The following is a 15,564-nucleotide window of genomic DNA, read 5'->3' on the forward strand; positions in this document are numbered from 1 at the left end:
AGATGACTGAAAGTGACCGGGGCGGGTTATGATGGGTTTTTATTCTGTCGCTGAAAATTAGTCGCTCATACTTAGTTAGAAGGACACATACTCGTATGTGGTCGGACCAACTAATCCATTGGATCTTCAGGATAGCCGTTTACCTGAAAACTTTGACTTGATCGGGGCGACAGAATTTAATTTTTTTTAGGGAAATGATATAATTTTTCAAGTCTATAACTTCGTAAGAAGTTTCAATACAATGTTTAAAAGACAATTGATCCAACCATGGAAAGTGATAGAAAAACTAATTCTGTGTACTTAACTGGTGAAGTTATTAGGCCTAAAAGACTCTAGAACAGCCATTGTATGTCATGGTAGCTTTCTATGGTGCCTAAAAGTAGAAGTGATACAAACTAAATCTCCTCGATTTAAAGTGGAGAATCATTTTGAGTTGTGCATGTCTCCAAATACATCTTTCCGAATGATAGGCAGAAAAGTGATTACCCAGTCATACACGAGCCCGTGAGTGTTCTGATTCCTGAGAAGATAGTGTCAAGTACCTACAGTGATCCAGATTCGGGACTTGCAGTTGTCTACAATTTGAAGCTGTATTAATGTCTTTATTAAAGAAAAAAAAATCAATTAATGTGTTAAGCCTTCTGAAGCTTATTTTGTTTCAAATATCAATAAAGAGGCAAGAAAGAGAACGGGGAGAAGACTCTAAAGATCGATGTGTGCTTACTGTTTAATCAGACACTACGGGTCGAAGTCAACTCGGGGTGACTTGGGGAAAGCCAAATACGCTTTGAGAATAGATAGGAGGCATCACAATCTCTCATGTGATGTCCATCTAAAGTTTGAGCCTAATTGAACCAATCCGTATCACAGAAACGATGAAAACCATACTAAGTTTTATACCTGCTTACAACCTGTTTCTTTATGTCATAATACCGTTGAACATAGATCTATGTGACAGCCACTTAATTAGTATGATTCATGTTTGGATCTTTTCTAAAACATGCAGGTTCTCATCAAGACTGAAATTTGATCCCGTTTATTTTATTACTAAAATTTTCATTGCCTATTTTGTTTTATGGTTTAAAACTTGGTTACTTGGTTCTTTGATCGTAAAGTTTAAATCTTTAACGGAGGATCTTAAAATCCAGTTGCATTTTGATCAAATTTATAAGGTTCTGTTTGTAAATTAATATAGGCGAAGTTACTGGTAAACTACATAGGCGAAGTTGACCACCAGGTTGACTATAGGCGAAGTTAATGGTAAGCTACTTAGGGCCGAAGTTATCAAAAGGGCGAAGTTAAACTTAACTTCGCCCATGTATTTTCAAAACTATATAAGGTGTAACAGTGGTCAACTTAGTCAAATATTTTCCAAACTATAAACCTTCGGCGAACTTATAACCACACACTTCTAACCCTCGGCGAATTTATACCTTGAATCGAACCTCATTATTATCTGTTTCTTGTCCGTGATAAAGGTGTGTAGGATCGGTTTAACCTGTAATTCATATTAATGGTGTTAATCAGAAGCCTTTGTGGTCCGATTTGTGACATAGTTTGAGCAATCCTTTAAACACTCGTTAAACTATCTGTTTTTACTGTGTTTGTAACCCATTTGGTCTTCTAGACCTCAATTGAACTATCTTTTCATGTTTTTCTTTCTCAAATACTCCAAACAAAACCACTATCGGATCTCTGTAATACGCCGTTTCAGATTCAGGCGAAGTTAGGGTTTAGGCGAAGTTGTACTCAACTTCGCCATATGTATAACTTCGCTTGATCAAGATTATATTATTTAAGTGTTCTGATCTGTTTTCTCAGGCGAAGTTGGGTTCTGCGAAGTTAAATATAAAAGTTATCATAACTTCGCTCATGGTAACAGGCGAAGTTATGATATGCTACGTCAATGTTCTAACTTAGACCGTTTGTTGTGCAGATATGGCTGCTGTGGCAGGGGCTGGTGGTGCTGGTGGTGACGAAGGTGGTGACAACAACCGACAGTTCTTTCCTGGTCACAACATGTATATCACTTTGGATCCGGATGCTAGTGGTATAGACGACTATCGTGAGATCATTTCATTCCTCGTTCGCTCACGTATTTTTCACACTATCACGACTACTCTCCCCATTTCTCTACCAAATATTGAAGACTTTTGGCGAACGGTAGAATATGACTGTAGAGTTGATCATCCGGTTATGCGCGCTACGGTGAACAATCAGGTGGTACAGTTCTCGGCAGATCAAATAAGGGTCGCTTTACAGTTCGGGGCTGAAACTACAGATGATCCAACAGATTTTCCGGCTCCATGCAGAGATGGTGCGTTTTTGCGTATGGGTTATTCGGGTCCGTTGGGTGACACTCAAAGGAGAAAGAGAATTTTATTAGATCAGTGGCGTTTTCTGATGCACGTGATGATAGTGTGCATGTCTGGTCGTAAAGCTGGTACAGACGGTATGGGGGCAACGATGCAATCTGCAATGACTGCCCTGCCTTACAACAAGCCCTACAGCTTTAGTCAGATGGTGTTTTATGAAATTGATCGTCAGAGACGCGCGGTCTCCAGGGAAAGATTTTTGATGTACCCGAGATTCCTACAGATGATTCTGAATCACGTAGCCCCTACGCTGCCTCAACGACGTCCTATCCGTTATGTTGAGAGTGTAAGTAAGGGAATTTTTGCGCAATGTAGGTCATCAAGTGCTCGTAGCAAACCAGAGCTTCGTCCGCGGCACACTGCATTGTTTGGTTATTTGGTGAATCCTGCTTATATTGCTCCTCCAGGAGATGAATTTCGTGACCGGGCACCGCAACAGGCTAATGTTCCTCAACCACCTCCAGTGGTTCAACCACCACCTGGGGTACAGCAAGCACTGCCTGCTGATCCTGTTGCAGCTCCGGAAGAACAGGTCGATCTTGAAGCAGCCTTTGGAGGGCAAGGGTTCTTTGACATGGAACAAACTGATCCAGCTGCTGAGGTTCGAGCCCCAGTAGCTGAGGCTTCTGGTGTGAATGTTTCTATGGTCGCTACGTCTGTAGCGGATTCTGAGAGAACCGACTCTGACTACTCCACTAACGATATTGCTGAAGCACAACAGATTCTGGTCAGACAAGATAGAATACATGGCAAGAGAAAGAAAGACTCGGATGACAGTGAATCTGACTATGAGGAGGAATTAGACAGGTTGGTACGAAGATCGAAGAAGGTCAGAGATGGTGAAAGTTCATGAGTTGGTGAAAGCTCAAGGGTGGTTCGTTTCTCTCCACCCTCGTTATCTGGTATGACTATGGTTCCTGCTTCTATGATTGTGACAGTACCGATTACCTCAAGTGTTCCCGTGGTGACCACATCGTCATCCTTTGGTGTTCCTCCGACCACGTTTCAATTTACAGCACCGGAGATAGTCTCCTTGCCACCTCCTACTGTCACTCCATCGGAGGTGGTTGCAAGATTTGTTGAGTCAACGTTGGTTGCTACTGCGGGGTTGCCTGTTTCAATACCACCCGCAGTTACTTTTCAGACTACTTCAGATATTTCAGTTAGTTTTGGTATTCCTCCACCTTATGCTCAAGACATTTCTCACATGCGTTTTGATTTTGATGCTACTTTGTCTGATTCTGAAAGGATAGCGGCTCTCGAACGGGTAGTTGCTGAACAGTCAAGAATCAATCTAATCCAGAATCAAGCTATCCAGCGACTTGTAGCAGAAAATCAGATCCAATCGTCCCTCCTTGTTGAACACGGTAAACTATTTGATGCTCTAAAACAGTTCTTAGCATCTCAGGGGGAGATGAGCTGCAAGAGCGACGAGTTGAGAACAAAGGAGAGACAAGACAGAGACGATGATCCCAATACATCGAAAGGTGCAGGTGGTGAGTTGCCAAGAACTGAACAAACTCTTGGGACTTCCACATCTCAGGGGAAGTCAACTGGTACATCAGGTGGTGAAAATGTCGTGGTTGTCGATGATGAGGAAATGTTGGGTGATGATGATGATTTAACAGATGATGTGTTAACTATTGATGAGATTGAAAAGATAGGAGAACAGATTGTAATTGATAGTGAGATAGAAGAAGGTGAGATTGTGGATGATAGTGTAGAACATGATATTCCAGATGTTGACAAGGTGAATGTGAGTCAAGATATGGATCTGTCAGATGAGTCTGAGTGGGAAGAACAGCCGAGATGGAAAGAAGGCTATGCTCAGTGGTTTGTTAAGACAAAGAAGCCAGCGGCTCCAACAATGTTCAAAAAGAGTTACAATATTAAGGGGTATGCTGAGTCAAAGAAAGGTATTATTTGCTGGCTGTATGATGAGTAGTTAAAGTTATTTGTGATTAAAAGCTTTGATGGGATTCAGTATTTTAAGAGAACATTGAGATCGCTCAATACCTTGCCTGAGTGTGAGGTGAAGGATTTGGCTAGATTGAGATTGATTAATAGGAGTGATGACAATATGGCTAGAATAATTGGGAAGATCGTGTGGAAAGAAAGTGTGAAAGAGAAGAAGTTTGAGTTGTTAAAGCCTCAGAAAGGGAAGTTAGTTGAAGATAAGGAAAGGGGAATGCGAGCTGATGGCAAACCTTGGATGGTGATGAAATATAAGCCGATTCGATGTTTGAAAGAAGTGCCGATGAAGACAATGCCCAAGGATGTTTTAAAGAGTCTCAAGTGGTAGTACGTTGATAGTCAAACAACTGAAGCTGTTATGGAAGATGAGGACGAACAGGAGATTCTGAGAGTGTATGATCCCATGCACTTGGTAAATTTGTCTCAAGCTGATTTGCAGGTACTAAACGATAAGAAGATATTCTATATTCTTGCGTGGAAAGATGAAGCCAATAAGTACCAAAGGGTGGTCTATGTATGTGTAAGACAGGGCGTTCATGCTTGAAGACGGGTGACATGAGATTTTTGGGATTACTAGACACGAGAATGAAGATAGAGATATGAAGCTACTGCCAAGGGGGAGTCTGTTGGTGCATAATGTCAGTAGTTCAGTATCTTGTGTTATGTATGTGTCTGTAATCGTTTTAGATTGTTTTGTTTGGTTTTAAATATGGTTTTGTATAAGTTCGCCTGGGATGTAGGCGAACTTGGAGGATAAACGAAGTTATGACAACTTCGCCTAGTATGTTAGGCGAAGTTGTCGAGGTCTATTTAAACCTCCACTTCGGCTTATAGTTGTTAAGAGTTTTTCCGAACGTGTGTTAGTGATTATTGATATCACGTGTTGAAGTGTTGCAATACAATCGAGTTTATTAGTATTGTGACGTGTGTTTGTTTATCGGTTCAACATATTATCTATCTTACGCTCGTATTGTATTACGTGGGGATTCCGCACCCTCGTGTTACGAGATATTTCTGTGTGATCCGGCTGGGAACCTACAATGAATAATATTTATTTTTCAATCTTTAAATACTCATCTTTTAAATTCCTTATTATCATTTATATTATTGTTAATATTATTAAGTATAGTGATTAATTATTATGTCACGTTTCTTTAATAATAAGTTAGGTAGGTTTGTTTTTACTTATTTATGACTCCGATTATTGTTTCATTGTATTTATGTTATTATTTAAATATGATAATTTATTAATACTCCAGTATTTATTTTTGGGAAAATTCCAAAAATGTTCTTTTATTAGAGATAGAGTTTAAATATGTCATCTAAAAATTTATATTCCATATTGTCCCTTTACGAACATGTCGTCGCCTTTACATTAGGAGTTTAAGACGACATGTTTCTTAACCCGTTACCTCCCTGTCATGTTAACTTAAAATTCGTTGTCTCACCGTCGCCATGTTAGCTCAAAACTCGTTGTTCCACCGTCATGTTAGCTCAAAATGCGTTGCCTTCCCACCATGTTAGCTCAAAATTCGTTGTCACCCCCGCCATGTTAGCTTAATACTCGTCGTCTCTCCACCATGTTAGCTAAAAAACATTTTTAAGTTTTATTGGTTTTTAAATTCATGTATATTGGATTTTGGATAATAATACAATTAAAAAAACTCATGCATATCATCAAAATCATTTTATATGTACCTTGTTTAGATATAATTGTTTAAATAACAAGATTCATTAAATTTAATTTTTTAAGCTAACATGACGTTGAGACGATGAGTTTTGAGCTAACATGACGGTGAGACGGCGAGTTTTGAGCTAACATGACGGTGAGACGACGAGTTTTGAGCTAACATGACAGGGTGGCGACGAGTTAAAAACATGTCGTCTCGAACTCCTAACGTAGAGACGACGACATGTTAGTAAAGGGACAAATATGAAATTAAACTTTTTATGGAATATATTTAAAATCTCTCTCTAAAAAGAGACATTTTGAGAATTTTTCATTTATTTTTCAACCTTTAAATATTCTGTCTTTTTAATTCCTTACCATTTATATTACAACTAGATTGCAACCCGCCGCGTTGCGGCGACATACACGAATTATGTTGGTATCATCTAGGTTCGTACCTATACATATATTAACCTCAAAACACAAATTAGTAAACACTTAGTATGGTAGTGATACCCTTATAACATATGATACAAAATTTATACATGTTTAAAACAATGTTTATTCGGTAAATAAAACATAGTCGTTGCATTTGGTCGGTACCATCTACGTTTGTTATGTTTCAGAACTAAACCTAAAAAATAGTTACATCAAGTTACCAATATTAAGACAAAAACATTGGCGTTACGGCGACAACTGGATGCGAATTCCATCGGTATCAATTAGATTCATTACGTGTACGAAAACTAAACATAAAAAATAATTTTGGTCATATTTAAAAAAATAAACAAATAAAACAAAATTTAAAAACCTAATCAATACATGCATGCCACTCAAAGAGAGACTTGAACCTGGGCGTATAACTGAGACAAGATTTAGAAAGCTTTGCATCAACCATCAAACCAACAACAAATTTGAATAACTCTTGAAACTAATTATATAAATATTTAATGTCTTATCTAAAACTTTGTGACACCAAACTTCTCAATTATACTAATTTATAATTATTGTTATTATTAATTATACTAGTGAATTCAATTACTTTTAATACTATTTATTTTTCAATCTTCAAATATCCATCTTTAAATTCCTTTACCATATTTTTATTATTATTAATTATAAGGATAATAATAATTATACTAGTGAATATGAATGTCACGTTTCTTTAAGGCTGAGGGGTGTGGGGGGCTTTAATGGGGGCTCCAACGGTCAAAAAACCATCAAAAGTTGTGCAGCCCTCTCTACTCTCCCGCTAACCGGCTCACGCCTGCATTGTTTTTCGGGTTAGCGCCCCCGTTGAAGCCCCACACCCCTCAGTCGAAGAGAGAGGGCTGCACAACTTTTGATGGTTTTTTGACCGTTGGGAGCCGAACAAACCAAAAAAAAAAAATATTTTTCCTATATAATTATACCCCATTTCACCCATTTTTATACCAAAACTTCAAACCTTCACCCAAAATCAATTCATCTTCTCTACTTTTTTTTAAAAAAATGGCTGGAAATTGGTTCCCAAATCTTGATTCAGATTATCTTGACGATGATTTATGGTCGTCACCGCACCAACCGATGTTTTATTCGGAGCCGCAAGAATCATCCGGCTTTCAACCATCCAACACACAACCGTCTCCTAACTTTGTTGTTCCGGAGACACAAGAATCACACGGTGAAGCTACGGGACCAAAAAGACGCGTCCACCGGAAAAAACAAGTTGCAACGGACGGGTCGGGACAGGCTTCGACTCCGAGGACGAAACGGAAAGCCACTCCGTGGTCATCGGATGAGAAGGAAGCCTTGTGTCGGGCTTGGATAGTCATTTCTGAGGATCGGCGTTGCGGTAATTGTTTTAACGTTTTTAAAAATGATTTTTAATAAAAAAGTTAAATAAAAAAGTTAAATGCAAATCTAATTTATTTAGTCATTTTGCAGCCGACTACCAAAAGAGCAAGATTTTTTGGACAAAGGTTAGGGAGACGTTCTACATGCTCGTTGGGAGTACAGAGCGGAACGCCGATATGATTTCGGGTCGGTGGTCCGAAATCAGAAAATTTGTCGGCTTGTTTACTAATCTTTTCAACAGGAACAACGGTCGTATGAGACCAAGTGGCAGTGATGATTTGGCGGTTTACAATTTCACGGTCGAAGAGTGGAAGCAGGAGTGTTTGCGGAGGTATGGGATGGTGAAGACGTGGGACGATTTAAAGTTGTGGGAGAGGTTGAAAAGGTGTTCCAAGTAGGTTGAGCTGGTGGCGCCGGACTTTGATGCGGAAGTAAGGCCGAAACGGACTAAAACTAGTTCGTCTGGAGCGTATAGCACTTCAACCGGGTCGGATTGCCGCGTTGGATTCGACCTAAACATTGCGGAGGAGGAAACGTCTTCACCGCCGAGGAGGTGGCCATTGGGAAGGGACGCCAAGGGGAAAAAACCGGCTGAGGGGGAAGCCGTAAACATCGCCAATGTTGTTGAATCCCTCAATAAATTCAACAAAACCATGGAGGTGGTCTCTTATGACAAAAAGGAAAAAAGTCGAATGAGAGATTTGGACTTTCTTACTAGAGACTTCAGTAACCTAAATCCGGTCGATCAAATGCTAATGGAAAAGCAAAAGGAACGTATCCGAAAGAGGTTGATCGAAGAAGACCAAGCCGAAGAATAAGAAGAATGTTTTTTTTAGTACTTTAATTTTTATTTTATTTTTAGATATTAATTTGTTTTTTTATTAATGTGTGTTTTTTTTAATAATTTATGAGTTTTTTTAATAATACGTTGTTATATATTTATAAAAAAAATAAAAAAAAAATTCGCTGGAGCCCCTGCTGGAGCCCCTCCACACCAGGGCCAGGGGCTCCAACACCCCCCTTATCCAGTTTCTCTTTCTGCTACATGTCATAATGTTATTGGTTGGAGCCCCCATTAAAGCCCCCCACACCCCTCAGCCTTCTCCCGCTAATCGGCTCACGCCTGCATTGTTTTTCGCGTTAGCGCCCCGCTAGCGCCCTGGTGGTGTGGTGTTAGCGCCTGGGGGCGCGAGCAGGGGGGCTCTAGCGCCCCTGTTGAAGCCCCACACCACTCAGTCTAATAATAAGTTTGGTAGGTTTGTTTTTTACCTATTTATGACTCCGATGATTGTTTCATTGTATATATCCAATTACTTAAACACAATAATTTATTAATGGTATTTATTTTCAATCATTAAATATTCTATCTTTTTAATTTCTTACCACTTATATTATTATTTATTATACTAGTGAATTCAATTATTTAAATATGATAATTTATTACTACTATTTATTTTTCAATTATTAAATATCTATCTTTTTAATTCCTTACAATTTATATTATTAATTATACTAGCGAAAATGAATGTCATGTTTCTTTAATAATAAGCTAACATCGGTTCAATTATATAAAGGGAAAATTCCCATAATAGCCCATTTAGATAATGTGTTTTAAAAATTATCCCCACTAATTCAAGTTTCTAACTTTGTCCCTTTGGTATCTCGTAGTCGACGATATGACAGCGCACCGACGATGCGTTACTAAAACAAATAGAATAACGACACGTGGCCGGAATATGTGTTGACGATGCGTTATGTTGCTAACGTAGGGTAGCGGCGATGCGTTATGTTGCTAACGTAGGGTAGCGGCGATGCGTTATGTTGCTAACGCATCGCTGCTACCTTATGTTAGCAACATAGACGCATCGTCAACCCTATGTTATGTTAACACATCGTCGGTGTTCGCTAACATGTCGCTGACGACGAGATACAAAAGGGACAAAGTTGAAAACTTGAATTTAAGAGGACAAACTTGGAACCGCATTCTATAAATGGGCTATTTTGGGAATTTTCTCTTATATAAACCATGGGTTGAAATGTTGAGAGAGAGAAAATTAAGATTTGTGAAACAAAAATTTTAGCGGTATAATGGTTTGGTTTCAAATTATTTTACTTTTCTAACGACGGATATATTCTAGCAGCCATATGACCATTCAAGGGCTAAAGGCTAGGGATCGCCTAAACAAACATGTCGATCAAGATCATGTTTCTAGAAACCAAGTGGGGATGAGCGGCATTCCCTCCGGTACCAAATGACACATCCCCATCCCGCTTGTGTTATGTCCACCCTTTTATGGTGAAAGTTTGTATAACCGTAAACAGAGATTGAATTATTAATTGAATAATAAATAGGCAATGCACAATGCTTGCATCAACCTATTTAAAGGCTACAATAATTAAAATAAAAAAAGAGTCAAAATACAAACAACATTCTGGTTTTTGACCCAAACAGTAACAAAAATGGATTCTTCAGCAATTTAACTTTTATGATGTATGTAGAGAAAATTAATTTGGAGCAACATCCGCAAGCTTCGCTCTCAACGCTTTGCGAAGAATTTTCCCTGATACTGATTTTGGAATTGTGTCAATGAAGAAAACACGATTTATTCTCTTATAGAACACCACCTACGATGTAATAAATCATAAACAGACTATGTTAGATATAAGTCAATATATATACATACACACACATAAGCAAGAATTGCATAAACATTATAAGTATCACTTACAATACATAATGACAAAGAAGAAAAAAATAGGCGGTTACATAACCTTCTTTGATATTATGGTTAAAGCAATAGGTATAACTATTTATATGATTTGATTTTTTTTAGTTTAAACTGGTTCTTGCTATATTTCTATTAACTATTTAATATAAAATATGTAGGAATTACTCGGAATTTATGTAAATATGTTACAATTACCTGTTTGGATACGAATTGCTTGATATCGTCCTCTGTTACACATGAGCCATTGATTTTCACCACAAAAGCAACTGGAACCTCCCCGGCTGCTTCATTTTCCATACTGAGATAAACAGATAGTCTACAATCAACATTCGAGTCAAAATAATGTTCTAAGTTGCAAATATCTATTAAGAAACGGTAAAACCTCATCAAACATCATATAGAAGTACGAATTATTTGGTTTTTATCTTTAAAAGTATGACACATGCAACAATAGCTCATGTAGATGTTGATACATGTTCATTAAGTTTACCCTATATTTTTAGGCTAAGTAATGTGAATATATGTAATATAATAACAACGTTACTTTTGGTAAATTATACTGAAAAAAATGTCTCGTGAATAGCACATACAACAATAGCTTGTGTAAATTAGCTCTATTTGTACGTTTTTAAAAGCACAAATTACCTAACGAGCTCTCGTGTGGTGTTTATACACATACACACCAAAACGAAGTGCTAACCAAAATACTTGGTTATTTGATGTCATAGCCCTTCATTTTCATTACAATTTTTTTAAAAATATTTTAATTCAATTCTACGATATATAACAATATATTCTAGTAGAATGGACTTACGGGACCACAGCAACGCCCGAAATGTCAGTATGAGTTAGTAATAACGCTTCAAGCTCAGCAGGTGCTACTTGGAATCCTTTGTATTTAATCAACTCCTTGAGCCGATCCAGAATGAATAGCTCATCATCGTCATTAATCAACCCTATATCACCCGTGTGTAGCCACCCATTCGAGTCTATCGTTGCCCTTGTGGCTTCCGGATCATTATAGTAACCTATAAAAAAAAATTTAACATGGAAAATTAATCATAAATAATCATCATTGGACGCAATGGATATCTCAATATGTAGCAGTCAAACAATTCATAACATTCTCATTCAATTTCATATATTTAAATTCAAAATTACATTAAAAATTATTATATTTTCTCTATCATTTTCAATTAATAAATACTTTTATATATTTATCATTACCATTTCTCTTTTCTTCACTCACAATCATTTTCAAAATATTAAAAAAAATTATAGGGCATGAACAGTAACTTTTCAAATATACAGAAAAATCACTGTATTTTTCTCTCCTCCACTCAAAACACTCTAAACCACTCCCTAAGTTATAAAAACTTCACTCACATATATTGTTGGATTGAATGTGAATGCTCAAATATGTAGTTTACATACAAATCATAAATAGACAAATAATAAACATAAGTTTATTTTAAACTAAATTTCATTAAAATGGCATACCTTTCATGATTTGATCACCACGAATACAAATCTCGCCTCGTTGGTTCCTTGGGAGGGACACGCCTAACTCCGGGTCGACAATCTTCATCTCAGCGTTACGTACCACAGTGCCACATGCTCCGGACTTGATCTCATAAGGCTCCTTAGCAAAGGCTAAACACACGGCTAGCACCGGTCCGGCCTCCGTCATACCGTAACCCTGTCACGACATTCATGTCAACCTCATAATTAATAACTACCCCATGAATTTTAAATAATGGGCCATTGGTTAACGAGTTGTATATACAAGTAATAAACATATATAGTTAAATATTTGTTTTATATTTGGTACTAATTAACATGATTATTTGCCTTTATTGTTTTGAACAACAATGGACCAAGCAATATTATGTAACCGTAGTTGGAAATAGTGATACAATAATTGTGTAACAATAATTTACCTTTTTTGATCCTTTCATAATTAAGAGTTGTATAAAAGAAATAAATCTTTATCTAAAAGATGCTACTATTAATGTTGATGTAAAGCATGAAAAAGAAAAGGTGAGGCAGCCGGTGTTTAATATTATGAACTCAACTAGACAATTTAGCCATCAAGTTAAGCATTAGGTAAAAGATTCGAACTTCAAACAAGTCAATTATACCAGCCATTTGTACACGTACGACAATTGATCTGATATTGTAATTATCTCAATTTCATACTCGGTTTTGTAACCGTCGGATGAATGATATAATTATATTGATTTAACATGTGAGGTTAAGTAACTCAGAGGGGTGAATCAAATAAAGAATTAGAAGGCAAAAATTAGGGTTTCAATTAAATAATTAATATTAGGAGATAATTGTTAAAGTTATAAATAAAGTTTTTATTTTATATATGTTTAATTATGATTAATATATTTTTCCTAGTATAAATAGTTGGTCTAGGGTAATTGTAAAGTGTGTTTTTTATTTTTAATAATATTGAAAAAGTAATGATGAATTATCACAAAAATATCAATGTTGTTTGTGCTAATCCATCTTATTAAGTCCAACACGTGACACGAACTATACTTTCTATATTCTAATTTCTAACGAGTATCCAAGATTCCTATATTGGAAAGTTTTAGTAAAATTATTTGTGTGAATTAAAAAAATACGTGTAAGCAATAGCATATCCATCTACTATGTGTTTAAAAGTGTGTTAATGTATGAGAGAGATTAGGGCTGTCAATTTATACACGAGATACGAATATACGATACGTACTTACAGGACTTTAACAGGTAACAGATAAGGTCTTAACATGTTTTGTGTACTAAACAGGTAGACATGAATTTACCTGTTAATTTTTGTGTCTAAACAGGTAAAATACATTGTTACATGTTAAATACATTTTAAGTATCTTGTTATATAATTATAAGTTTATTTAAAAAATAAAGTTATATTTTATACAATTATCGTGTACTGGTATACACAATATGTCAGCCGTGCCCATATCTAGGATGCATTTGTTACTTAATATCATACCAAAAATTTCAGTATGGTATTTGATACCTATTTTTCTAGAAATTTTAGCATCGCTGTATCAGTACCTGTACTTGTACAATACTATATCATATTCATACCTTCCCGAGTTTTGCATTGGGAAACTTGATTCTAATAGTATCTTCCAGCTCCTTCCCCAACGGTGCGGCGCCAGACATCACCATCCTCATCGATGATAAAACATACTTATTCACGAGCTCTTCATTATTTGCGATTGCTAACAAGATTGGCGGCACAAACTGACCGATCGTCACTTTATACTTCTCGATCAGCTCCAGACTCGACATAATATCGAATTTCTGCATGATTAAAATTGTCGCTCCAGCGCGTAATCCACATAATAAAATCGAACTCAACGCATAGATATGAAACAATGGTAACACACACATCAACACATCCATGTTGTGGATCCATATATTCGGATTCTCTCCATCCACTTGTTGCGCAACGTTCGTCACAAGCCCCTTGTGAGTCAGCATCACTCCTTTTGGTAGTCCCGTGGTACCCGAAGAGTACAAGAGCGCTACGACATCATCACTCGAGATCTCAACTTCGGGTAATTTGGTCTCATCGCCAGAAGTTAACTCGGAGTAGTGCAAGCATCCTTCTGGAGCCGAATCAATGCATATTACCTAACATATTAGTAATTGTTAGAAGGCAATTTTATGTAAATATGAGTTACCCACTGCATGTTCGTTGAGCAAGGCCGTCTCTGAGAATGAAGAAATTTTTTTTAGCCGAAATCCAAAAAAAAAAAGCTTGGGTCTTAAATTAGTTGAGTAATTGGGTTTAAATACATTTTTTCCCAAAAAAAACATATATAATTTTTAATTTTTTTTAAAAGTTCGGGTCTGACTTGTGTCGGGTCGGGGTATGTCAAGTGTCTACAACCCGGCCCCGCCTCATAGCCGTCCTTGGTGCTCAGAGCCGCTCCAAGGGGTGGAGAGCCTTATCACCTCGGTGCCCTGAAAATTTTTTAAAAGTTTTATAACGATTATAAATTTTTAAAAAATTTATAAATTTTTAACAAATTTGCAGGACAGCCCTGCATGCTGAATTATGACTGAACACCACTAAATCGGAATCCGAGGTAGAAACTACAAGCTTAACTTTACCTTGATTGAATTCTCTAACGCAAATGATTCCACTTTGGAGACATGCACATACTGAGTGATAATAATTTTAGCTCCTGACGCTTTCGCCTGCTTAATAATTTCACCCGCAGTGAAATAAGGATTCGCCATGGTCGAGATGGCACCAAGGTATGAAGATCCTATGAAGGAAAAGACGAATTCAGATGTGTTCGGGAGTAGAATCATGATCACATCGCCTTTGTTGATACCGAGTTTGTGAAGTGAGAAAGCAACTTTTCGTGACGTGAGGTCGACGTCAGCGCAGGTGTACACATGACCTGAGGCGCCATCAATTAGACTCGGCTGATCGATGACGTCAGAAATGTTTTCAAAGCAGTATGAATGTAGCGGTAAGTGATTCGGTATGTATATGTTCGGCAGCTTTGATCGGAATATTATTTCTTTTTTAGTTTCCATTGGCGAGCTGGGATATCAGCTAAAAAGGAAGCCCCCGTAAACTTCCTTACAGACCCCACGGAAGGGAGATCCACTCTACGACCGGCAGATTTGCTCGTCTTTGGTTGGGCCGGGGGAAAACACGCTTGTGTTGACCTCACAGGGGTATCTCCCTTAGCTGGTTTGAGGGATAATGGGTTTGTAGCTGGGCAAGCAATAAAAAGGGCTGAAACGAAGAAGGTGGAGAAACATGCTAAAGCCTGCGAAGAGAACCAACATGTTTTTGTCCCTCTGGCTTTTGATACATTTGGCTCCTTGGCACCGGAAGCTATCCGTTTTCTAACCAGGGTCCAACAGGTTGTGCATAGCAATGTGTCGACTCCAAAGGGGCAGGGGTATGTCTTTAGCAGGTTAGGGTTTGCAATTCAGA

At 37.5% G+C, this 15,564-nt stretch overlaps 1 protein-coding gene across 1 annotated transcript; it reads right to left on the minus strand.

Moving 5' to 3' along the window:
• Positions 1 to 10,258: 10,258 nt before the first annotated feature.
• On the minus strand, positions 10,259 to 15,161 carry LOC143545659 (4-coumarate--CoA ligase 2-like). The gene is made up of 6 exons (XM_077037504.1): positions 14,721 to 15,161; positions 13,686 to 14,237; positions 12,084 to 12,282; positions 11,398 to 11,611; positions 10,779 to 10,881; positions 10,259 to 10,479 (listed from the first exon to the last, which is right to left on the minus strand). Exons 1-6 carry the CDS (start codon positions 15,153 to 15,155, stop codon positions 10,360 to 10,362), a joined length of 1,623 nt encoding a protein of 540 aa, XP_076893619.1. The 5' UTR covers positions 15,156 to 15,161; the 3' UTR covers positions 10,259 to 10,359.
• Positions 15,162 to 15,564: the final 403 nt, after the last annotated feature.

Source organism: Bidens hawaiensis, unplaced genomic scaffold (genome assembly GCF_021521415.1).
Source record: "Bidens hawaiensis isolate Kalapana, Puna unplaced genomic scaffold, B.hawaiensis_p1.1 tig00013988_1, whole genome shotgun sequence".
Taxonomy (NCBI): Eukaryota; Viridiplantae; Streptophyta; class Magnoliopsida; order Asterales; family Asteraceae; genus Bidens; species Bidens hawaiensis.